Source organism: Hetaerina americana, unplaced genomic scaffold, assembly GCF_022747635.1.
Source record: "Hetaerina americana unplaced genomic scaffold, ioHetAmer1.1.p SCAF_8, whole genome shotgun sequence".
NCBI lineage: Eukaryota > Metazoa > Arthropoda > Insecta > Odonata > Calopterygidae > Hetaerina > Hetaerina americana.
In genome coordinates this window covers 38,781,089-38,808,296 of record NW_027287427.1, presented here as the reverse complement: position 1 = coordinate 38,808,296, position 27,208 = coordinate 38,781,089, and the positions used below count along the sequence as shown (strand labels likewise).

Here is a 27,208-nt window from a genome sequence, read left to right as displayed (position 1 = left end):
CATAATTTCATAATTGAATAATATGCTAATATAAAAATGAAGCGGAAAAGAAAATCATAAAAGTACTTGGTATATTTAACACCGTAATTTGGGAAATCTCATCGCAATGATATTTGGTTCGATGAAATTGTTTGCAATTCTCAGCGAGCTATCAAGGTTATGATATTTTAGTTTCATTTTATTTCTGGTATATTTTAGCCTTGAAAAGAGTTCTAATATTACGCGAAACATTAGTGCACTATTTATATATATATTCGTTTTATTGGACCGAATTCATGGCCGCCATGGGCTGCATGCGACAATGATACCATAACGAACCTCATGTGAAATTCCTCCAGAACCCCCTACCTACCTCTCGTAAGGAATTGTCATAAAATGGCTTAATCTTCCTCCCACACAGATTTTACGCAATGAAAATACAGTCTATAAACGATTTGTTACAACGGCTAACCTGTGGGGACAAAAGTAGCGCATTGAGAAGCCCTAGGTGATTAGTAGTTTACAACCGAAAACTATTTTCGTGATTAAGACGAAAATAGTTTTCGGCTGTTTTCATAATTAGGTGTGGATCGGTATGGTGCGGTGGCTAACAGATAGGCTTCCCACCGAGAGAGCCCGGGTTCAAATCCTGGAGTCAACAAACATTTTTCAGTGGTATCCCGATCCCTACTTGATGTGCTTGGTAGAGGGCACTTGGGAGTCCGTCGGATGGGACGTTAAACTGCGGACCCCTTTGCGACTTTCGATTAGAGTAGGTTAATGCTGACGCCGGGTTTCTCTATAATGCGCACCTACCACAAGAAAAATCAATACTTTAGTACTGATACCGTAGATGTGTCTTCATGCCATCTCAGGATCATGATTTACAGTGATGATTATTTACGCTGTAAACGTCAGAAAATTGATATTGGCATAAAACGATGATATGCACAGATATTATAAGATGTGTTCGTTGATTTGTTAGCTAATACGTAATTATGTTGCATAAAAGGAGGAGTCGACGTTTTAAATACAAAATATAGCCAAGACCTTTCGTGGAAAATGAAACATCATACATGCTAATATGACTTTTACTCAAATGGTAACAGTTTAAAGTTCCATTCACAGAAATAATAAATTAGCCATTCATGGAAAAAATTTGAAGCTTCCGAAATGAGTGTGATTGCTCTACTTTTGTGACCACACTGCACAATTCTCTGCCCTTCAACCTCACTATCGCCATCTCTGAGATACGCTCAAACAAGACTCGAATAACGAAGACGTTTAATAGAAGAGAGAAATACATTTTTTGGAAGTCCGAGTTCTTTTAATGATCTCCGAAGGCCAGGGTACGGCGCCCTCCTTCTTCGGTCCGTCACCCCCTCCTGCCCGGCCTCAACGTCTCCACCCACCCTCTGCCCTTAGGCTCCTTTCCCCCTGTAATTATATCCGATCAGGCGTGCCTGTGTGGGTACCATTGTGGGACAATCCGTGTATTACGTTATAATAGGAGGGCACAAAATGGGGGTTTCTATGAAACATCAGATGGCTTTACAACAGCCCCTTTAATTTCGTTCCACTCGCATCGTGTGCGCTATGGCTCGCGGCGGATTTTTCGAAATGATCGGGAATATTTTATATTTTATGGGTCGTCCACGCAAACCGAGAAAAATGACCGGGGGAAATATGAAGGCAGATACCAATCCCCTTATTCCGACAACTATATTTTGTTGTGACATCGTAAAAAGCAAAAGAGGATTGTTCACGCATTTGTCCATCTGTTGTTGTTTTTATTCACCTTCTCTTTTGTGTGAACTAGGTAAAATTTTCATAGATTTTTCTTTTAAAATTTAATTAACTCTACACACCTTAAGTATACAGTTTCCAGTAATGTGATTTTCACGCAACTACTTCTCATTGAATATCTTAAGCGCGCGAGAAAAAAGAACTTATTTTCGCAACGTACAATATTATTGAAAGATTCTATTCCTTCAAGAAATACCGTGCTTAAAGAGAAGTGAGGTGGTTAAGTGCTAGTTTTACATCATGTTACCTGTGATCACATGCTAAACAAGAACATTTAAGATTCCACAGCCTTATACGTATTCTGCAAGTACGACGGCTATCCTGGTAAACTGAAGGAGTTTGCCAATTTAAACGTCACTTCAGGGCATGGTCAGGGTTAAGACAGGTGGGAAAGATGCTATTGTGGAACCTACAATACAAAGGGGTTGTCAAATCCCAAAATATGGCCAGGTTTATATGGACTCGTGATACAAGATTAATCAGCAAGAAAAGCGTTAAAAACGAGGCATTATATTTTACACCCACTCCGGCTGTGAAATACTCAGACAACTCTGGAAGATCTTCGAGATTCGAACTATTCCCACCGATCCCTCAAGGGTTGTTCCGTGGCCCACTAAAGTGCACACAATTTGCTTAAGAAATGAACTTGACAAACATTCCCACATATCTTAATTTAACTCTGAGCCCTGGATCCAACATGGGGGATGTTAGAAAATGAATTAAAACCTCGATTTAACAAAAATGTAAAACTGAAATGAAACACAAGAAACCTTAACTTTACTCCAAGGCATCCAAGTTAACACTTACCATTTTCTCACGTATTTGAAAAGCTCCATTGGATCACTCATTAACACCTCAGGTTCTGTGAGGAATCGGTCATTCTAAGAGATTCCTGGACCTGCTCTCATTTGAGGACCTTCTCACAATCTCCGACGGATGGTTTTGCAGAATGTCCGTTGCAGAATGTCCTATGCATGGCCACATCGAGAATACGTTACCCCTCGAAGATTTTCTCATTTGACTGACATTTTTTCCGAAAAAAATATTGACCAATTGAAAGTAAGGACTGTAGCTCGTGTAGTCCGATGGCCCTAAGGTCGTTTATTCCGACAGTAGCGCAGATTAAGGGTTTGATGAAAAGCAACCTCGGGCGGTGATATACTGGACAACGAAGCACCTCTTTAACTTTGGTGTGGAAGTTACCAGGAATGTGATTATTGGGTAGTTTTTCGGTCCCATTATACCTCAAGGTATACAACACCAGCATTTGAAAAATACCTTCATCTTTTTTCAACCGACAATTTGTTGTGATGGACTCAATGCATAATGTGCCCTCCGGTGAACAAGATCGGTGGGCAAGATGGGAATTTGGGACAAGGTTGGACCTCTATTAGTTTAGTTTAGAGTCCAAAGGCTGATGGAAGACCAGCCTTGGAATTTATAGATGCCCTGACATAAGTGAGAGTACCAGAAGGTGCGCACATTTTATTTTCAACAGCCGGACGCTTCTCAAGATGGAAATTCCAAGAGGCGGCGACCTCATTGATCCAGAATGACCTACATAATTAGCTCGGAATAGTAGCAGTTAATAGCTTCTAAGTGCCTTGATACTGCTGTTGCCTCGCGCCATGACCGTTAAAAAATACATGGCATTCACATTCTCCTGACATACGGGGTCCTCCCCTCCTTTTCTCCCTTCTCTGAATACTCTACCCTTACTGTATTAATTACCTATCCCTAAAGGGCGCAAATAACCTTAGCGGTCGGTCCCCTCCCTTAATATTTATTGCTGAAGTTTCATAATCTGTAGAAACTGGAACAGGGCCATCTTGCATAATGGAATTATGTTTCATCAAACGGCTGATTTAACAGATTGGCATAATTTTGATATTTTCCCCTCTATTCTTATAATTAGCAGTCCCTTCGTAATTCCCGAGGGAAACTCGTGTCCTTTGGCGTGTTACCAATACTAATGCGTGGCTCATCGACTTGATGACTGACCAATACGACCCTGACAATGCATGGCAACACGATTGGAAAATAGTAGACATTAATCTTACAGGGATACCCTGACTGAGGGTGGCAACATGACCGAAAGAATCTCTTCCTGGAGAATCGCTTCACTTTGCTCTTCCTTGAGTGAACTCAGTATCCACGCGTGAGTTGACAAGAAAATAAAAATCGCAGGGGACGCACAAAGGAAAATGCCTTCTAAGATGCGCACCATCTCACATAGATTCTCAAACCACCATTTCAACGGGGATCATTTTTGGCTGCAAACAAACAAAGATTCGGATCAAAAGATGGGAACAAAAAAATCATGCACGAACGAAGGATCAGCACATGGCGTCAGAAAAAAGAGTACGGTGGAAACGGTCACACCTTCTTTAACCCCAAACACACCCCCACACTTGGGTCCTGCCAAGAGAGACAGAACGACGAAAATCTCATATTGCGGATGAATAAAAAAATAAAAAAAAATGAAATCGAGTAACAATAGAAGGGGCTGGAGGCCGAAGAGCCGAAGATTAGGAGGAGAAAGGAGGAATGGCAGAGAGAAAGAGAGAGAGATACGTATATTGAGGAGGAGTTACGCATTGATGGAGACGGGGGTGGGGGAGCTGTCTCTCGGGGCGGGAGAGGGCGGAATGGGTGGGGGTTGGGGAGCGTGAGGAGGGAGGAAGTCATACGGGGTCCGCTCGGAGCATAGCCCCGCACACAAAAGACCACGCCGGGATATGCCTTAATGAGAAACTAAATCACCTCAGGTGTAAAGGATGATGGGAAAGGCGGGGTGGGTGGAAGGGAGAGGACGGAGAAGGGTATCGCCCGATGGATAAGGGGAAAAGAGTGGGGGAAAGAGAGATGGAGAGGGAGGGAAGGGACGACTTAAAAAGTCTGAGGAAGACAGCGAAAATTCCACGCCTTCCGGGCGATGCGTGCGTGTGAAGTTGGAGGGTATTCAACCAGCGACCCCCTGGACTCGAGGGCTTCGCTTCAACATGACGGCTCGCGTCCATACACCTACCAGTCAATCAGGCTGACGACCTCTCCGTGGATGCAGTAGCTAGTAAGCGAGACCACAGCGGGCAGTTAAGAGAAACAGACTGGCAAATCAACTGGCATCCTAAATCATTTTCCATGTACAATCCGCAATCGAAAAAGTGGAAAATATTAAGAAAAATAATCAAAATAGCCAGTAACTATACTAAGACTAATCTAATTTGTACGAACAAGGCATTATATTCCCTTAAACGATGGTTATAAAAAATTATCTAAAGGGAAAAGTTTGCGCGTGAAGTAGTCTACTTTCCATGAGGATGCCTACAAAGGATTTTTTAAAAGGACAAAGAATATTTTCGAACACACACTCTTCCATTATTTTAGTCATTGGTCTTATTTAAAAAATAAGTATAGACACCCAAAGGAAATTCACTTCCAATTTCGCCATCCTGTGATTCAATTTTTAACTATCGAGATGTTGTTATCGAGCCTGATTTTAATGGGTAAATAAACACGTATATGACGATAATGCATCCATAAACAAAAAGTCGACATTATATACGCATTTGCGAGCCCTAGTCAATTCTCGACAGAACGGGTAGAGATGATTTTTGTTCATTAACGTAACAATAATGTTGTGACTTTTACAAGTAATTAAGTAAAATTCCACCAAGGAGTATCTTTCTGCCTTGGACAAAAATTAACTTTTATTTGTTCACGACAAAATGACCTCAAACACCTTCGGTCAAATTTGCATTTAACATAGTTCGTGGAAACACAATTCCTCAACTACATTTTCTACAGAAGTCCTTGTTTTTAAAGTTATTGCAGTCCCAAAAAAATACTTCGTAGCTCGGTACACTCATTTTAATTAATAATAGCCCCCGGTATTAAGTTTGCCCAATGAAATGTCATGGATTGATAAAAAAATATTACTTCTGTTGAACAAATATTATTTAAAGTGTCATATATATGAACGAAATTCAAATACTATCGTAGTCATTTGAACATTCCCATCGTGTTAGGCATCATTTAACATGCTATTTCTCCGACACGGTCAAGAGCGCTTTGATACTGAGTGAAGGGAATACAATAGGTCGACCACCTTCGTCTTTGTTGTCAACATTAAATTTCTTCGAAAAGCCACGCATAACGAATAGAATTGAGCTTGAACCTCCTTAGTGTACGCATTAGCTACCGTACTACTTATCTCCAAGGTGGAAACGAATTTAATAAAAGTCTTTTTTATAATATTCCTAAATATTCCATCGTCCAGCCAATACTAAATGCAGCTTAAAATTTAGAGGATACGGTAGTGTTTTGGCTTAGATGGAACAGATGCTTAGGCTATCACTAAATTTCGGAAATTACCCACCTTAAGGACGCCTTGGCCGCCTGAAGAAGTAGTACGCACATATTGTAGCGTATAGAGCTCATTAAGTTAAAGATATCATAAACATTTCTTAAGAGGAAATATTTTAGCGTCTTAATACGAACAGGTACTCGAATATAGTATTACATAGATCTTTGACTTACATACTAAATTTTATCACCTCCAGACAAATTCAGTAACCAGCAATCAATTATACTTATAGAAACTCATTGAATTATACAAATTTCCATTGTAAATTCTTAACTATAGCATTATGATTCATCAATTCATAAATCCTTTCAATTCTACTGTTAGTGTTGCCAATATGTTTAAAATGAGACCTATTTGAATTTTACATTTTATAAAATCAATTTTTCCATGGAAATGCAACTAATAATAAGTACCTAGTCAAAATATGTTGGCAAATACGTATATCTTTTCTCCTTAAGATAAGTGGCATAATCCGTTTTGACATTATATTTCTCATGATTCGCTTGCGATTTCTGGACTAGAATTACCTATCAAATTTATTTTAAATTGTAAGCAATCGTATTTTGGCAACCAGTAAACCCAGTGCAGCATCTTGCAACAAACAAAAAGTTGAATGGTCTGAAATGCACTTGAAAGCTAAACGAAGTTGCAGTTCATCAATCAAGAAAAGGTAGAACTTAATCTCATTTTACAAACGGAAAATGATTATTGAGAATTGCTCGAAAATTAATGTGAAATAATTTCATTCGCGAAACAAGAATGTGAGAACAGTAGAACATATATGTAGGCGCTGTTCATGCTTCATTGCGTATACAGAAAAACCTTAATGACTGGTTATGCAAGGCTCCTTAGGGCATCGTTTACATTTCTTAAAAAAAGGGAAACTTTCGAAGGAAAATGACCGTATCATCCAGGAGTTGGTGATAGCATCGCGGGAACTAAAGACATCGTTCGGTTACCCTCCAAGAGACTTGAACGACGCTGGGGAATTTTTGGGAATTCAACAGGTGGATATCCTGAGGTTCATTTGTCAAAGCAAGCCAGGGCAATTATGCAGGTGCATTGAAACCACCAAGGAATATACCTGTATCATTGGAATTCAATCGATCAATTCTACCACATTAAATCTAAAACTTCAATCGATTGATTGGGAGTTTCCCGTGTCCAATTAGTAATCTCCTTACACTGTACCGCGCAGGCTACGGGGACTTCTCGAGATTTCAAACAGAACAGATTTTTCACCACCGACAAGTATGAATCGTCCATTTTCTTCTGGGTTTCTTCTTACGCTGACCCCCGGAAAGCGATGGACTATTTGGGCACAGATACGTTGGCAGGGCCACGAATATTAAGTAGTTGGATATCCGCGGAATTCGCCAAGAAAATATTTTCGCAGGGAAAGAAACATCCTTTACTAGTCCAGCCAATATTTAAGTTGATAACTTATTGGATATGATTTTAGTTGATTGGATATGGGGCACGCTCATGAGCACATCCAAGGGGTAATAAGGAGGTATAGCCCGCTTCCTTGGAGAAAATTTATTACCGTGATATCGGAATAAATATTACTTATAGACCAGAAGCCTATTTTGGATTCTTACGAGTATGGTATCCAGAGCAAAAAAATTATCTGCTCCGTTCTCTTCCTCAATAGTGCGTTTAGATTAAAATTTAACATGATTTCCAAATTTCTTGGCAGGATAAAAGGTTCTAGAACTACTATTGCTTAGAAATGTAAATCCCCCCCCCCAATTCCTTTAGAGATTTTCTAATCCCACTACTGGACACACTCCCCATTTTTGACACGCATCGGCAAACTGAAGGATTCACCTTCGAGGAGAGTTTTTATCAAATTGGATTATTAATATTCAGAAACAATCGCGCGATCAGGAACCCTTGACGCGAAGAGAAATGAGTTGCCCAAGTTGGAGCGAGCGACCTTGGAGTGACCATCGTCGGGAGGGCGGTCGGGTCGCCTGAAACATCGCGGACCGTCAGAACGATGGCTTCGAGATAACCCTACTCTCCGCTCAAAGGACCGAAAGGTGGACGAACCCAGGAGACGGCATAAACAGCGTTTTTCCGAGAAACGGGCTCAAAAATGAAACGCCACGACTCCTCCCTTTAACGCGGAGGGGGAAAATAAAGAATAAAACTCCGCGCCATTAATCAAAGCCATAAAAACTGCAAGAAGGATGGCAAGCCGGCTTAGGCGAGAAGAAAAATCCACACGCGTCACGACGGCTAATAGAATGGGAACGAGGCTCGCGGTGAGGTCGGGTTATACTTCGCCTCAGAGCGTGTTTTCTCGAAAGAAAGAAAGCTGTTCATTTTACAAACAAGCAATAAACATTCTCCCACCTTCGCCTCCCGCTACCCTCCTCCCCCCTCCGACTCTCAAAACCCCCTCACCCGCTACACCTCGGGGTCTGGAGTTTTTAACACGCTCCGCGTGGTGTCCTTGGAGGTATATTATAACAACAGCCACGGAGAGGGCATAAGGAGATTGCGCGGAGACTAGTAGGGAGGAGGCGAGGGATTGTTGAACCTCGTGAGAGGCAAAAGGGGAGGCGTGCGTTCGAAAAAACAAATATGAAAGAGGAAGAGTGCTGAATGAAGTAAATTGAAAACCACGACATCCCCTGTGGGGTCCGTTTCAATAAGTTCTTTTTTTTAAGTTTTTGACAATCACTATCCAAAGACGCGAGTTTTAAAAGTAATCCTCTAACTTCAAGTAGATTTTGCATTTCTTTTTCTTCTTCCCATGAGACCTTTGGTACCGTGGTGTGTGTAAACCACGAGGAATTAGGGAAGAAGTGGATACTCAAAGGCAAAGTCGAGGCTTGATTTAGGCTAGGTGAGGACGCGATTAGTTATTGTAATGCAAGTATGCAGTTCAATTTTTGATTAGACGGTTGAATTTTTGCAGATACATTCTCTCGTCTATACTGCAGAACAGAGGCAAGAGTAACACATGTGTAAAAATAGTAGTCTTGTACATTGATACCTACTGAATAAAAAACAGACGCATTAAAAGTTCAGTATCGATGATAATATTTAGTTAATATGATAGTTTCGTTACAATTTTCACTCTTACGTTGAGGAGGTCCGGCCGAAGAAGGGTGAGCATGAGTTGTTAAAACCAGATGGAAATCGGTCCAAATTGAACATACTATAAATCATATTAAAATGGCGTAGCTACTGTCATATGAGACAACCTGCGATTTCATCATTGTATGACTTTATTATTGCGGTTTATCATTATATATTCTGCAATTTAACTAAATACGAGAAATATTTTCGTAATCTCACTTATTTTAATCGGTCGCACTTAATTTTAGAGAATATCTTTTAACAGAATCAATGGGGTCACAGGGTAAACAGAAACCCTGTAGACCCCAAGAGTCGTCTGCTTTTTTGAATAGGATTTCTTAATGATGGCAAGATGAAAATTTTTTCAGCCACGTATTTTCGCATGCATATTGCATAGCTTAATTGAAACAGATTTGGTAAATGTTAAAGACGAAAATAACAGCTTTATGACATGTTTTAAAATAGCACTTTGGTTATCTATTCATGAAATTTTATATTATAAGGAAAAATACTATTATGTACCCTTACAAAATCAATATTACAACAAAATCATTCATCGCACAAATAATTACGCAAGAGACCTAAACTATACATGCATTTTTGGGTATACTAAGGGAACCAATGATGAATGAATAAAAATTATACAACCTACAATCAATGCAATATTTTATGATAAATATTCACAACCATCAACATGAGGTTCGACATTTATTGTGCATAATTTCGTGAGCCGAAGGGTAATTCTGTTGGTCGTTCAAACATTCTAGAGGAATATTTACTCCTTCTACCTTATATATTTTGAATCTAAGTCTTTCAGTGCTTAGAGTGACGTAACTCTATTTGATTGTTTAATATTTCGGGGACCATATCCAATAGAGATGGGAAGTGGGAATTTCCTTTGTCCCCGTCGGGGGGCAGCTGCATCAGGGTTACGCAGCCCCGCGTTTCGAAACCCGTACCGGTCCCTTTTTCAGAAAGGGAAGTAAGTCTCTCGCCTCGTCCCTGAAGAAGGACGTTCAATGATCCAGACGCAGCTGTCCAAAAGAATCGGGCGGCATCGTTGCGAAAGTCTTGGCTCTGGAAGCCCAAGGAAGGGAGGGATTTATTGCCGTAAGGAACCGGGGAGCCGCGATGGGTGTTATCGCTGGGAGGCGGTGGGAGGGGTTACTGCCCCAAGTAGGAAACCCGTAATTTCCGAGTAAAAAAGTTGCCTAGAAGCTGCTCTCAACACCGCCTCTTGTGGCCGAAGCGCGTTTTCCTTATGGTCGAACAATGGAGATATTCTCGTTGAAATCAACAAAACGGCCGTAATTCAGGTTCGTGGTCCAAGGAAGGACCTGGCCGAAAGGATACGGAACACCCCGGACGTTGATTTTCATCATGAACGACTAACAACTGAGAGAATGGAAGAAAGGTGGAAGTGGGGAAGAAGAAACCCGCATCATCCAAAAATTTATGCTCCCTGACATTCAACGAGAAAATATATAATCTCAACATTATTTTGTCGTGGCCGACGAAAGTTTTTCTGGCTCTTCACCCGGTTTGAATTATTTTCAAACCAACATTCAATCGGCACCACGCCGCCAATTTTTATTGTACCATTTTCGCAAGCGAGATACCTCCGGCCATAAGGCAATGGGGCGCAACAAGGAAGGAATTACAATCTGAGCCATGAGTCGTGAAATTTCATCAGTTACTCACGCGCACCACCCTTGTACCGGGGCTTATCGAATGTTGCAGCGCCAACCGATGAAATGGGGTGAGAAGATGAAGGAGCGGCCATCTGGCGCGCTACATAATACCAACCATCTTTGTGAGAATGTAAATGTTTCATCCGGGACGCCATTCTATAATTCACCCCTCTCTCGGTTCTCACTCATTTTGGGGGGAATCTCGTGTGGAGGAATGACTTCACTGTTATCAAATGGCGAGCATTGGAACATAGACCACAATTTGCACACGTGCAGCAAACACGGGTCGTAATTTAACGCGTCCGAGGTTGCATGTGAGAGATGAATAAAATACAATGAATAGATGGAAATGCAAGAGGTTTTGAAAAAATTACGACTTTTATTATCGTATAACTGGCAAGTGGATGCACAAGCGTTTAGATTGGTGATGGAGCACGGAAGACTATGATAGAGGGTTGGTATGAATAAACAGGAGAGGTATAGAGAAGGAATGAATAGACATGTTGGAAGGGAGGCAAAAAGCATGCGGAATTGAAGAAGTGCTTCTAGTAGCATGAAGTGTTACGTTGCGTCTATTAAGGCTTAGAAATGTAGCGGTAGTTAGTTCATGTGTCCATCCAAAATCGACTACAGTAAAATAATTGACTGAAATCATTTACATTTTTTCAACTCTACAATTAAGCAATCCAATGAAGGTGGCTAGGACCACCGAAATATAAAAGTGAGTTCTTTTAATTTTTTTAAATCTTAAAAAAAAATATATATATATATATTAATATTTATATATGCATATATATTCACATATATACTGGCTTTCCGATATTTTAAAATTCCCACCCTTAACCGCCATCTTTAATACCTTTCCCAGCATACCCTGCATATTGAATTGAATTGAATTGAATTCCCCCCCCCCCATAATTCATAGTCCCCGTCCGAGTCCTTCCAGTATGACCTGAAAAAGACTTCAGAAAAGGCCGAAAGCTCAAACAATCTAAAATGTGTGTCCTTTAACGTGTTATCTATTTTATTTTGCGTTTTATTGTGCCATCCAAATGTAATATATATAATATGCATATGTATTTTTTTCGAAATATGTATATATATACACATGCATATATATAAAAATAAATATGTATATATATATATCTGTATATATACACATGTTTATATATATATGTATAAATATATATATATATATATATATATATATTTAAAAAAATATATTATTAGATAATCTACCGGTTAAGGTAGGTTTTTGGATGGACACAGCTACTAAATAAAACATTTTGTGACTCCTAACAATACACAAAATCCAGCATCCTACTCTATATCAGGTTCCTCTTCATCTCTGAGTAATTTCTTCCTCCCTTCATCCCGTCCAACATCCCTAATATATATATATATATATATATATATATATATATATATATATATATATATATATATAAATATAATATATAATGAGGAAAGAAATAATGTAGGGTAAAGAAAGAGGACATTCTTGCAGTACTCTGAAGTAAGTAACCGTTAGGAATCATCCGAAACCTACTTTAATATAGGTAGAAAAGCTTCAATGAATGGGGTAATACCGATAGGTAATTGAGACGTAAATGCGTTGGTCCTACCAAAACCTCAGGTGTTTAACGCCGATCATATAAACCATCAGTATTTCATTGTCTATGATAAAACAATTACCCGAATAAAACTCCTACAAACGATGTCGTGGTAAATCCCTTCACCATGACGAATATTCGACGATTGGAACATGGGTTTGTGAGAAATTCAATTGAGCGATCCTATCAAAACGCTCGCACCTGTTTTCAAATCACTGAATTCGCGATCCTTTTTATCCTTTTTTTCATGCGTAAATGCCAACATTGCATTTTCTGCCACTTCACGTAAGATTTGCTCACCTCCCTCCTCCATTTCCAGTTTTGGTGAGAGCGAAAATCTTATCAAAGTCTATCAAAATGTGCCGAGTCACCGGAAACCTCAAAAGGTCGTTAAGAGGTTACACGGCGCGGACAAACACTTCAGTTTGTCCCTATTGCATTTCTGTCAATTTTGCGAGAACAACGGCGAAAGGCAAAGCGAAAATATTCAGTCGGTTCGATGGCCTGGGTGGACCGGGGTGGGGTGGGGAAGGGACGGAGGGGGAGGGAGTTGGGAGAGATCGGGGGTGGGCGCGGCGGGAGGGGAATAAATAGAGGAACTAGCGGACGAGGTTACGGCCGACGGGAGTGAGGGAAGAGGGTGCGGATTGAAAGGTGTGGACAAAAGATCCTTGGATGAGAGTGAATGGGGAGGAGGGAGGTTTGGAATGAGGCATTGATCCGATTGGAATTCAGGGCGGGTTGGAGAGAGGGGGGAGGGCAAGCTTGAGGGACGGAAAAGGAAGAAGGATGGATGGGAAACGGCGGGTGGGGTGGGCGGGTATCGGTCTGGGGAAAGAGAGTGGTAAAGGGGTGGGACGTCATAGTGAAGGATGAGAGCGGGAACGGGAGGGAGTCGAAGACACCAAGAGGTCTCGGGGAGGCGTCTTGGTGCTCCAGGGCGCGAGACATCACCGCGGTAACCGTGCAAAATTATAGTCGCGCGTTAGATTGCAGAGAAGATTAATTTTTTTAAAATAACACCGCAGCCTCGCACCATTTTGCGCACGCGTACATTGCTTAGCAACTATCTTGCAAATCGCAATGATCTGCGTCAGTCTAAACACAATATGAAATTGATGATAAATAATATTCTGAATATATGTACAGGGACTGTGTGCAAAAACGTTTGAAAACATGGAAGTCGGCGTCACAGAACAAAAATCTGGGAGGGTGGATAGAATCTCTGGGAGAGCAATACCCCATTTCCAACGAAAGTTCGTATGGGAAGTACATTTAAACGCAACATGAACGCACGGATGAAACGCTGCAGCTAAAACAGATGTGTAGAGAAGAGATTAAGTAGGGAAAATTCAGAAAATTTCCAAAGAGCGCAGCAATCTGGAGGAGGGAGAAACTGGACTGGCAAGATGAAACTAACAAGCACAGGAAGGTAAGGAATTACTACTGATGGTCTAATATTGGTTTTATGTCCCGGTTTTCAAAAATTCAAAGTACGTCCTTATGCTGAACTGGTTTTTAATATAACCTATTCAAAAAGCTTCTTTTCCTAGCAAAGGAACATTCAGAACGTAGGAATCGGAGATTCCAATGCCAATAAACATTTGATCCAAAAATAAAGCACCAAAATAAAAAGGAAAAATAGCTGGGGGGAAATGGTGTGATATGCAAGTTTCTTTTTTTGGTGCGGCATTGGTAGGCACGAGCAAGAACTAAAAAACGACTGGCTCCGTTAAAAATAAAGTAATGGAAGAGGATTAAATCTTAATTTTAGCATGGATTTTCGGTTCGACAATGGAGAATCTTGTGCGTTGGTTGGAGCATTGGAATTCCTTTGAGATAACCTCCGTTCGCAATTAAGGGGCCACCTGATATTACTGCGAATAGTTAGACTAACAGACAGCTATTAAATAGGGGAAAAACCCAAACATAAACTTCAATGGAATAACCCGCTAACGTTAATTTAAATGGAAGAATTTCACGGAGGAAAAATCATTCCACTGACTTCTACACTGGGATATTTAGACATCTACTATCTAATTGGACTCAAAACTCGAACAGATCGTGGTTCCACCTTGCTCAAAGTTGGACATCGCCTTGAAGAAAACCAAGCGCATCCCATGTGATCCGTTTCTCAAAGCTACAAGTCAATTCTCGATCCTAAGGAATGTGCCTATACAATCCTACATTTCGCAGGCTATGTGGGTTTAGAACAGTCCTTATAAGATTTAAGATTGCTATTACCTGACTCCTGAATTGACAAGTGGGTTTGAAAAACGGACCAATGGCATCAACACCAGACATTCACAAAGATCGAACTCCACCCACCTGTTGAACCAGTGGACGAGGTTGGTGGGCGGCCTCGCGCTTCCTGCTCGAGTACCTAGGGGTGTCGTCGCCTTGCTACCCCTGTCCGCGCCTTCCACCGTTCCTCCTTTCGGGACCTCCTTGGTCACCGCCGCCACCTTCTCGCTCCTCTCCAGTGCCACCTGCCACCCCGCCTTGGGCGTGGAGGTGTGGGCGGGCGGGGACAGCTCCTGCGGCAGCGTCCCCTCGCTACCCCCGCCACTTGGGGGCGTCGACGTTCCCTGGGATTTGGCCTCCGGCTCTGAGTCAGAGAAGCCAGAGTCCTGGCTCTTGTGGCTCGGGGAGCGCCTCTCGGACCCTCCCTCGCCTCCCCAGCCCTCCTCCTCGTCCTCCCCCCTCCTCTCCCCCCGACCCCCAAGGCTCGCCCGAGGCAACATGAGTCCCGCCACGTCGTCCTCCTCCTCCTCCTCTTCCTCCTCGCCCATCACCACCACGCCGCGACCCGACACTTCCACGACGCTGGTGCCGCCGACGGCTCCACTACCTCCGCCCACCACAACCACGGAGCTCTGCCCCCTGGCTGTGGTCGTCGTCGCGATGGTGGTGGTGCTCGTCGACACCACCTGTACCTCGTCCTCCTCCTCCTCCTCAACGAGGGGACGGCCGAAGGGTGAGGACATGGCCGCGGCCGCCTCGGCGCTGCAGTTGAGGGCGAGCGCGTGGTGGGGCCTGAGACGGTTGATGAGCCGGGCCTCGGCCCACTCCGACTCGTGGTAGACGCGGCTGCGGGACCGCCGGAAGGCGCCCCCGCGGCGCTCCTCGCAGGAGGCGCTCATTCCGCACGGGTATCCGTCCTCCCCTCGGAAGGGCGTCGCTGGCTGAGGGGTCAACCGTCAACTTCTGGGGGAAACCTGGGGGAGGCGAAGAAATGACATTATTAATATACATGTACTTAGCATAAATTCGTGCGAACATTTTCATCAACTTGAACAAGAAGTGACAAGGAGGGCGAGCACAGACACCCTCTACCCAGATGGAGGAAAATCCACTTACAAGGAGGAATTTCCGGACTGGCATGCGAGGACCCTCTCCCGCAGCCACCGAGGTGGTTGAGGCAGCGTCCTTGATAATTTTTCCTCCATTTTGCCGAAATTGAGGAAACATCCAATGCTATCTTCCTCTTCCCCAGTCACTTTGCTCTCACATGATAGTGATACTGCAAACCTCCAATACAGATTTCGGGTCTACTCTTACATTCGACAAAAAAGCAGTGAACTGCCAAAAAACGGAACTCGAACCCACGACTCTAGGGACAGCAATAGCAGACCTTATCCATTGGCTAATACGAGAGCAGTTGAACACCCATGGAAAAGGAGAACCATTGGAACATTGGAAAAATTAATTATGTATCTTGTTTCAGGCTTTCCCATCGCATTTGGCTTGTATTTTATAAACTTAAAATCGATATTCATGCACATTTTTTGGTGGAAATATATTCAGGCGCATAAACGATACACGCTAATTTTTGCCTTTTCCATATTTTGTAAACCAATAGATACACTCAATGCACAGAATGTCGCGACTTCTTTCCTCGAGCGATGCTGAAAGGCTATTCCCGGAACCGAAGTCCCTCTCTTTCGATGCGGCAATGCGTCATTGCAACTCTTTTCCGGAAATTTCAACGCCTGGTACTCATCGTAATGACCTTTCGCCGCAAATATTTAATTCACTGCTACACTTTACTGTGACTTTCTTCCTGTGAGGATGTGTTTTGCGCCATTCATGAATCATGCCATTGAAAAACGTATTGAGTGAAAGGAACCGAGAAGCAAAGTGTGTGGCGTATCAATCACAAATGTTGCAACGTAGGAAATCATTACGGGGGAAATAATTATCATGGGAAATGATGTGAATCCGAGCATGAGTCCTTTATACTTTGAAAATGTTTGACCAAATCAAATTCCTCGAACCATGCCGAAGTGGTAGTTCAGGGTTGGCATTTTAGTAGTTTTTTGGCAACAAACAGAGCACGGAATAACTGAAGTTGTAATTAATTAGAAACAATTATTGTAAAAAAGATTGTTACCGTGCTGAAAATTCCAACTTCTACAAACGGAAACTAGGATGACGCTGCGCAAAATTCCCAACACGGATAGGACTATTCTCACGAAGTACTTTGAGAGAGTGCGTCACAGGATCTGGGGTCTGGTCTGGAGCCTAGTCGACACTCTGAGGGAGTCTGAACTCAATATTGAGGAGTGGGGCGAAACAGCATGATTGAAGTTAATACGAATGGATATATAACAGTTTAATCAAATTCGTGTTTTCAGTTTTTGAGTGGTTGGCAGTTTAAAAAAATATTTCAAAAGAATAATTTAAATATATATATTATGGTTGGTGTCCCCCTATGCCTCGCCCTGGATATGCTACCGTAAAGAGTTCCTAAATACGTTATGACAGCATTTTTCGATATTCATTCAAGTCTCGATCCAGACAGTTTGATTTCATTTGATATTAGCACACGTTCTTGTAAAATAAATCAATTATCAATAAATGGACATCAAAGAAACAGTAATGAGACAGATATAGAATGAGCTGTAATGACAATTATTTATTTAACAAATAACGGATAACGGTAGACAGGCGATGTAAAGTCAGTATGGATATACTTTTAATTAAACTCTGAAACGGAAAACCATAGACATACGTTGTTCTATTATTTTCAACATCCACAATGAACAGGAGGTAGACCAAAGAAACTACTGCAGGAGTTCGCATTCGGAGTTGAAATACAGTACTATCTAAAAAGAGTATTTGCTAGGCTGGAAAAACAATGAAAAGTACGATCAGAAGACAAGTTAAAATAAATTCATGATAATGGTTTCCAGCAGACGGACGAAGGCACTGTGTAGGTTGTGTATTTCGGAGCAGGATCACCAGCAATGAGAAACGCAATAATACAACAAGTAGCATAGTATGTACAAAATATGGCATGCATTGGAGGAATATTCTACTATCAATTTGAAAGCTCTCTGAATTAATGTCTGATAATATATGCACACATCATCGAGACGTGCAGGTGGAGTACTTTTCTCATTGAATCTGAGACATCAACTGTAGAAGCAGCAAGAGAGCAGAATATTGGGATCGATTCAAATGCGGTGCCAGAGAAGAATGATGAAGAACGAATGGGCGGATAGAGTGACTAACGGCTAAGGTCTATGAAGAATGAGAGAGCGTGGAAAAGGGAATGGGATAAACTCATTGGACATATTTTGAGGCAGGATAGCTTGCTTAAGGCAGTTGTGGTCGGCAATATGAACGGTAAGAACTACAGGGGGAAACTTCGGATGCGTAACATGAAACAGGTAATGGAAGGTATGAAAGCGAAGAAATATGAACGTATGAAGAGATTAACTGATAGTAGAGTCGATTTGAGAGCTGTGTATAGCCATTCTTAAGATTGATGACCACTGATGGTGATGATGACAGGATAATCTTCACGGTGAGTGTCAAGACAAGACAAATATTTCCTTCAGCACGTCCAACAGTCAGGAGCAATACGTAACGAAAGATTAGATCCTTAAAAGGATTTATTTTAAGTGTTACCGAGGGCGTTGCTTTAATAGGTTTTTAAATTACTTTCATATGTGGACACCTGCTTTGCTACAGACTTAGTACCGACAGACAACAACCCACCTCGGGTATATATAATTTTCGAAACGAAATTTATTTCAGTTTTATTTCACTTCACGTTGAATTCTCCCACAAGTTGTTTTCGCTCAGATTGTATTGCCTTAAGTGTCCTTTAGATACTGAAATATTAATATGAAAATGAACATCAACTTAAAAGCGCCAATTCGTCTCTATGAAAATGTAAATAATTGTGCAATTCATTCAATCGTTCATTGCCAATTATTCAATTCATATTGATATTGAGCATGCTGCAAAAATGTTTTCCTATGTAATCACAAATTTGATAATTACTAAGAAATTTGAAAAAGACGAAACGAAGAGCAATGACAGTAGTAAATTAGAAAATCAGTTAATTACCAGAGGAGAACATCAAGACTTTTCACCATGCCACACTACTGCCTCAAACATGTCACGCATCAGTACAAGTGACATATACCTGATCCATTTTCAAAAATTATAGTTCAATGTAAAATAACTACTTGCCGGCACTGCAAAATGCTGACTGTTTTGAGGAGGAAAAGTAAAAATGCATTCTATCTAAGCCTAACTGTTCTAAAGAAAGCACTGAATTTACTCCATGGTGATAGACGAGACAAGCCTTCACAGCAACAACACTCGGTGCAGCGGTTTATATTTAAGCCTAACTTTAAGGGAAAAAAGACCATAGTTTCAAAATAAAAAAGAACGCAAAAATCAAATAAAAAAATATTCTTTTTTAAATAGAACTATTTTTGATTGGAACCAGCTGCCTGGGGTTTTTTTTGAGCCCTTTCCATCCAATTTTAGAAGTTTTAAGTATAAATGTAAAGCAGCCACTGGGTGATAAACTTCTTTGTAGTTACTAAAATATTGTTTGTATGTGATTTGGACGGCATTTTGTAAGTGATGTGAAAGTTTGTTTGCATGTAATGTAGAAGTGTCATTGTATTTAAGAATATTTTGTCTCTTGTCTGTTTTTCTAGTGCGTGTATGAATGGATTTTTCGTTGTAAGAGTGATCATTGACCAAACTTGACCGTTGCCACCAGGAAAATCGCCAAATTTCAATGTAGTTCTTAAATAATAAATAATAGTAGTTCATATAGGATTGTCAATTTTTTTCTTTATGAAACTGCCCATTGGTTGTTCACTTTGAATTTATTGGTGTAACGTTTTAGCAACTTCAATTAGCAATTTTCTTTGTTTCTATTTTTGTAGAATCGACATCTTTTAATGAAAAAAAATATTATGTTGAATATTCTATAAAGCTACGCACACACACACACACATATATGTAAATATATATATATATATATATATATATATATATATATATATATACATATATATATATATATATTTATGAATGTGTATATATATATATATATATATATATACACATTCATAAATATATACCGGAAACAGTATATATATATATATATATACATTCATAAATATATACCTGAAACAGTATATGGACCAAATGGACTTAATTAAATACATTAAATTAATTCTAGATAATTTTTAAAAATAAATATTTTCTGCTGGGAACACGTTTAAGTGTACAGTCCACATTACGAAATGGCAATGACATTCATGATCCATATTACAATTCAATGATTTATGAATGATAGTTACCTATGAAACGAAGAAACAAAATGAGAGGCAATATAAGCGTTCACTTTAGTCTGTCTGTCTCCATAAGCATTTGAGAAACCACCTTTCATTGTCTGATTCAATTTCTCTCCCCTGTTTTATTTGTGTACCCACGCATGACTTCAAATGTCATTTTGATTACGTAGTAAGAGGTTTTCTGGGGAAATTGTTTTTCTGCTTTCATTTTCCATTGCACTTGCTCTCCTTTTCATCTTGGCAAACTTGACGCACTCGCTCTCATCTCCTCAAACTCGATCGAGGGGTGGGACGAATTTTCCGTTTAAATAAACAAGACGTTACGAAATAAATGATAGAAAATTAAACATGCGCACATTATTGTTTCATAAATAACTTAATTGCACGAAGTTTAAATATGCCGAGGCCAGGTTGGTGGACGCAAAACGATGAACTGTCATGAAGGCAAATGGAAACATCGAAGACTTAATACCACTTTAAAGTTTTAAGAAGTCGTCCTTTTTCCAAAGGATAAAGGCGAAGTTGACGAGCTTCTCGTAATCGAATCAAGTGAAACTTGGAGTAATAAAAGTTTTCATTCAATGCCTTCTCCTTTGACCCATATATGCAACAAAAAACAATGATGTGCATAGAAAGCCATTAGCTATCTAGGTCTCCGCGTATAATATAGACATTTAAAATTTTATTTCGATGTTTTGCTTCAACTGAACGATATTCGAATCCTAAAGGACAGGTTATTGCCACTTCGTGATGCCTGTCATCATTTAATGAATTCCTCTCAACATATACTTTAGACAAAAATAGATAATCAGCATTTACTAAAAATATTTCCATGGCGAAATACAAAAAATTTAAAATTGCACGTTCAAATTACTAATTTTAGATAATCAGTAAAATGAAAACACTTAGTAGACTTCTTCTAGCTAGGCAAATAGCCGTAAAATTCACTAAAAAAAACTTGAGAATAACAGTTCTAACATCAAAATTTTTTTATGTTTCTTCGTGAGGTTTTGGTGCATGTTTTGAGCGCAGCTGTTTTCGTCGCGTTCTTGGAGTAGATCAACAGGTGGGTTGATGGGAAAACAAATTTGGCGGAGGTGGAAACTCTAAGATTACAGGAAAACTTGGTACTAAACATAAAGGCACGGGAGTTGAGCAAATGGGAATGAGAAATGATTGATAAGTGCGAGAGGTGCGTGAGAGTTATACGGAAGATTAATATCACTAATTAGTAGTTTATTCCTTATCCCATTACTCGAAGCGCATATCCATCAATACAATGTTGGAGAAAATAAGAAGTTGTTTTTAAGAAACATTATGCTACTTTATATGTAAAACCAAGAAGAATGGTACTCAATTACAATACTTTTTTTAACACATTGACCATGATACTGGCCTGAGGTAAAGCAATGGACGTTTGAAAATTCATTTATTCACCTTCATGTTCAAATATTTTTTATTTAGAAAGACTACTCGGTATTAATTTACTTTACATGGTTATTTACATGAATGCGTACCATTACATGCGTGGATTTCACCAAGTAAGGAATATGATGCTTCCAAGAAACTGCGGTAGATGCCGCGACAGTAACTTTTTGACGGAATCATCACGCTAATAAGCATTACACTGCAACAATTCAATGTGTAAAAATCATGGCCAAGGCGAATGATTTTTACACTCTGAAATTGTTGCATTGGAATACGATGGCGTTTCAGTAACTCTGCCACGATACTCCCGGCATCGGGTCGAAAGAATGCAGTGAAATTAACATTGCCATCCACCTTGAATATCAATTACAATTAGCAAAGGATGATGGAAATAAAATAGTTCGTTTCGGCTGAGGTGCGATAGCTTTCGACTGATGATGCGTCAATCCGTTACCGTTCGGTGATGACTGTTGACAGCCATCGTGACGTCATATTTCGTGACGCCACCTGCCCCTCCTCAGGTGCCTCAGTTCTCAAAAAGGTATTTCACGGCAACCAAGTAGAAAATTTAAATGGAAATAAAACCTAACCTTAATTTAAAACTTAACTGGAAATAGTTATTAAAACATATAAGGATGACCAAACCGAATGTTAATTTCACATTAAATAAAAAAAGGCACCAACAAATTCCTTAGTTTCATACTGTGATTGCGAATTAAATGACCCACAAATGATTTTGAGATCAGTAAAATTCAATAAACATTAAATGCGTGTGCACACATATGGAATTAGAGATTCCTAACCTACTTAAAACAATAAAACATAGATTCTACAGGATTAAATATTTAACACTAAATAATAGCCTGAGATACATACATTTCTTAAATGAGTAGAAACTTTCACAGCAAATTATTTATTCGATCACCAAACAAGGTCGGATAGTCCCTAAGCCACGACGGCTAAAAGATGCGACGTTCTTAAACGTGACAGCGAAACGACAAGTGATGTACTTACCTGAATATTGTTACAAAGTAATATGACTTACCAAGAGAAGCGCGCGATACGCAAAAACGTTCGCTATTGCTCGTGGGATTACACGCCGAAACGCGAGAACGGCGCTTCGTTCCACAGGTTTGAGTTTGGCGCGGACCACGTGCTTGCAGCTGGCGAATCACTTAATCCAGGTACGGCGGAGAGAGCTTCCCAGAAGAGTGAGTAGTCGCGTGGAGGTCACACAGCGCAGACACACTTCCGAGTGAGTCAGACGGCCGGCGAGGGATTTGCCACACGCGTCACGAACTGTAAATTTTTTTTGCTTTGCGTAAACAACAGGACATGCGTGCGCAATACCACAATTATTCACACCGATATTCTAACACCTAGCTAATTGTATTATTCACTGGTGAAAACTAACCAAAGACACTGCAAATGTTTACTCTCACGAAGAGTTCCGCAAAGATATTCCTCTAGCGCTATGACACATCCGCCGCGCAATCTACGACTACAAATTCCACTAAGCACATTAACTATAAACTAGGAGACAAATACACCTAACTCACGATTAAAACTAACGACTTATACGATTGAAAACTATGCTATGATAAAAAAATCAAAACACTTCAGATTATTCGTCCACTTTTGGTTCACTACCTAACTATAATCCACGAAATATAAGGAGATTAACACGCACTAAGAGAACGTCATCTTCCTCGCAGGCAACCTTCCTTTGCCCCCCCCTGCAGTCCTCGTCACCCACTCGAGATAACACGCACGCGTCCTACCGTCTCCCCATTCGGATACGAACTGAAAAACTCGAAAGCGGCGGCGTTACCTCCGCAGATGCATCCGGACCCCCTTCGCGCTTCCCCTCAACGCTTTTCCCCGCCGCCTCACCCCTGCCACCATTCCCCTCTTCCACCGCTTCCCCTCCCCAATGCACGACCAATGACGACCCCCCGCGGCCCGTGATACCCCTCCCTACAGGAAAACCCATACCTGGGACCGGCGCAAAACACACACCCAAACCCACACCACCGAAGTGGTTAGCGGGCGACCGTTGGGACGAAGTGCATTTTTCTGGGGGAGGGAGAGAGAGAGAGAGTGTCAGGGTCGGATATGGGGGTAGGAAAGGTGAAAGGGGGTGCCTCTCGCGAGGGTATTACTATGGATAAGGGGGAGTCGAGGAAGAGGATGTGCTAGAAAGGATGCGGGGCCCGTTGGGTTTGGGTGAGAGGGTTGAAGCGGGTCGGGGAGGGGGAGGAGTCGGAGAGTGAGGACGGGAATGGAGGGAGCACGGGTTCTTTGGAGAGGGGTAGGGGGTGTGGGCCGAGGATTACCTTCCTTTCGCGGACGGAATCGCCCCTGAGAGTGGGAAAAGTCGGTGGTATCGCGACCCACGAGGGAGTCGTGCGACTTTTAAACAACGACCTGATCGGAGTTTTCGCCAACCGACGGTCTCGTTGTCCACCTTAGGAACCGCGAGAGGATGAAAGGGGCGTGGGTCGTCTCGGATCATTTCCTGTGGGACACCGTCCCCCACTTGGACGTCTCCGGAGGAAAATTCACACGGCTCCCTTACCTAGCGTTAGTAGATTCACCTACTTCCACTCTTCCGTGATGAATAATTCGATCTAATTTAAGAGGAGGAATGGGAGGTATCCATCCCACATCCGTCTAAATAGCGAAAGGTTTAATGACTATAGGAAATTAACGATTTACGGAGTAGAAAAGTTCCAAAAAAGGTGAAGAGTCAGGCGTGATGTTGTGGAATCGAGACATAATAAAAACTTCGTTGCAATTTTCCACAGTTAAAACTTTATTTCCGACCATGGTTTCGATACACTGCATCATCATCAGGTCCCGACCATGGTTTCGATACACTGTATCATCATCAGGACCTGATGATGATGCAGTGTATCGAAACCATGGTCGGAAATAAAGTTTTAACTGTGGAAAATTGCAACGAAGTTTTTATTAGAAAAGTTCCAGATTGTCTCGAATTGAGTTAGAATTGCTGCGACTTTGACGGCCGTAACTCCGCGTGGGAAATCGAATTCATCCACATCCACAGTAATTGGATTACGGCTCTATGACTCTTTTGCATAGTAATGCTTTTATATTACCTACACATGAAAAGGCTGCGTTTAAAGAGTTTATAGCAGGTGGAATTGACGTGAATATTCGTCTACTTCATATTCTCTTTCTGTGTCTAATATCCCTATCCTATTCCTGCCCTTCCCTCGTTGAACCTAGCATTTTCCCCTCTATCACATTTTTCAACATCCCACTGCTAGTTAATATGCTTTGGATCCAGTTTTCCTGCCCCCTTATGATTTCTCCCAGCAGTCTCCTATCCTCCCCATGCATACTTGCTCGTTTGTTTTCCTTTCTGTCCACTTCACTATCTCCATCCTTCCCCACACCCACTCCACACCCAAAATCTCCATTCTATTATCATTTACTTCAACGACCATATTTCCCCGCCGCAACAAACCAAGATCCATATAAAAGTTTTAGTCTTTTTTGACATCCTAATTCAATGCCCTTACTGTCAATTACCTCCTCCTTGTGAAAGCTTCCTTGCCTAATGAAATTCTTCTTATGCCCAAATTTCTTTGACTATATTCTTTCAGAAATCTTACGAGATGGGTGAACTGTTTAAACTACTGTTAATATTAAATTAGGAGTCTATGAACTCCTATTTTATTTTTTAATTTATTTTTTCTTCTTACTCAAAAACGGCAAAGCATTCATTTCATTTACATTGAAACTCATCTCATTCCTGTCACACTGACTTTTAAATGCACTCTCAACAATTTTTGCAACCCTTTGACTGACTGACAAACTAAAACTTGATCATATGCAAAACGAACTGATTTGATGAACTCTCCACAACAATAATTAATGCAAATGAAAAAACTTATGAAGATTAAAAAATATGATTATCTAATCAAATCCATCAAAATAAAGAAACAAATGATCAAATTTTAATTACTAGGATATTCACATCAAATAATTTATCAAATTAGTTTGTAACTCATTATTCAAGACGAATCCATAATTGTGAACTATAAATCGATTATAAGAAACTAGAAGTGAATATTTCTAATTTGGGTCGTTTCTCTTCAAATTAAAAAATAACTGAGCGATGTTTAGTTTGAATTTATTAAATCAATTCTATTGTTTCAGGCTTCACTTCGTGGAAGTATTTAATATCCATTACTAAAAAAGAAAGAAAGACTCGTACTTTTCCACAGATTTTTAAATCTGTGGAAAAGTACGAGTCTTTCTTTCTTTTTTAGTGATGGTTATTAAATCAACGTTAGCAATTAATGAATTTTGTATTCATCTCCATATTTTAAGTTTTACCGAAGAATAATTGTTTCAGAGATGCGAGGGACTCATTTAATGATTAATATTATGGGCTTTAACTATATGCTAATATTTGAGAAGTCGTAATTTAAGTGAGCGGGTCAATTTTGATTGTATCTCAATCAGATCTTATTGCTTCAAAATTTACGAATCGACCTAGTGAGAACAAAACAAAGTTATGTGTACCTGAGATAAATTAGTTTCCCAGCCTCACTCTTATTTTAAACCTAAGACGGCAATGTAATTGGTCGAAGTGGTAATCGTCCAGTAACAACATTTGCGTGAATTTCATATCGTAATAAATCCGATCCAGCCGGTGTAAATCAAGAGCCTCTCGTGTCCCCGCTCTCCGACACAGAGGCGATCGTGGGAAAGCATTAAGACAAAGGGAGAGGGAGAAGATGAATAAAAAACCTCTCTCCAAGGGAAAGATCCGATTTACACACACTCGCACGCACAAGGGCTCTCAGATACGCACTCGAAAGCTCAACACGCATATCGTACGCGCACACACACATACGATATCCTCCTCTCCGCCACCGTAGTCTCGGAGTAACGGCTCCTGGCGTGGAATGGGATCGGAGGAGGGAAGGGAATGGTCGGAGGGCGATCTGCTCAAAGGGAGGGAGCGAAGAGGACGGGGAGACGAAGTGTGAATGGAGGGTTGGCTGGGGGAAAAAAGGCGGGAAAAGTGGAGGGTTGGCAAGGGACAGGACGCGATCCGAAGGGAGGGGGAGGTTAGGGGTGTGAGTTAGGGAAGAGATGAAGAAGGGCGTAGCGGGAGAAGAGCATACTTGAGGTGAGTATAAGACAGGGACGGAGAAATGGGAGGGGTGGGAAAGTGGAGTGAAAAGTGAGGGATTACGAGAGCGGATGAGGGGTTGGTGGGAAAATCAGGTGGGACAAAAATTTAGGAGTGAGAGGTGCGGAAGGGAAAAAAATGAAAGCGAATTCTGCGTACGGGCTAACAGGTAACTAAGGAATCAAGGAGGGAACTTAGCGCAACCACCACTATTATCAATCCGTCTAATGTCAAGTATGGGGGAAATAGGGAAGTATTGAAATAGAAGTAGAAAATAAAAGGTTCTGTAAAGGGAATAGTAAAAGGCATGAGGTGTTTACGAGTTAGTAATCGTATGCTGTTCAGAAATATGCCAATGGCCCACAAAAGGTGTAATAGTCATGGGAAACTTCAACCTTAAGAAACGCCAGACCACCTGTAATAAAAGCATGTACGGCGTGCCACCA

General features: G+C 40.9%; 1 protein-coding gene across 1 annotated transcript in view; it reads right to left on the bottom strand.

Annotated features, from left to right (window-relative positions):
- Positions 1-27,208, bottom strand: part of insc (spindle orientation adaptor protein inscuteable) — a 136,142-nt gene that overhangs the window by 8,165 nt on the left and 100,769 nt on the right. The window contains exon 2 of the mRNA XM_071596845.1: positions 14,877-15,766. Within this exon, the coding sequence (XP_071452946.1) occupies positions 14,877-15,691 (815 nt within the window). The 5' untranslated portion in view covers positions 15,692-15,766. The remainder of the gene's footprint in view (positions 1-14,876; positions 15,767-27,208) is intronic.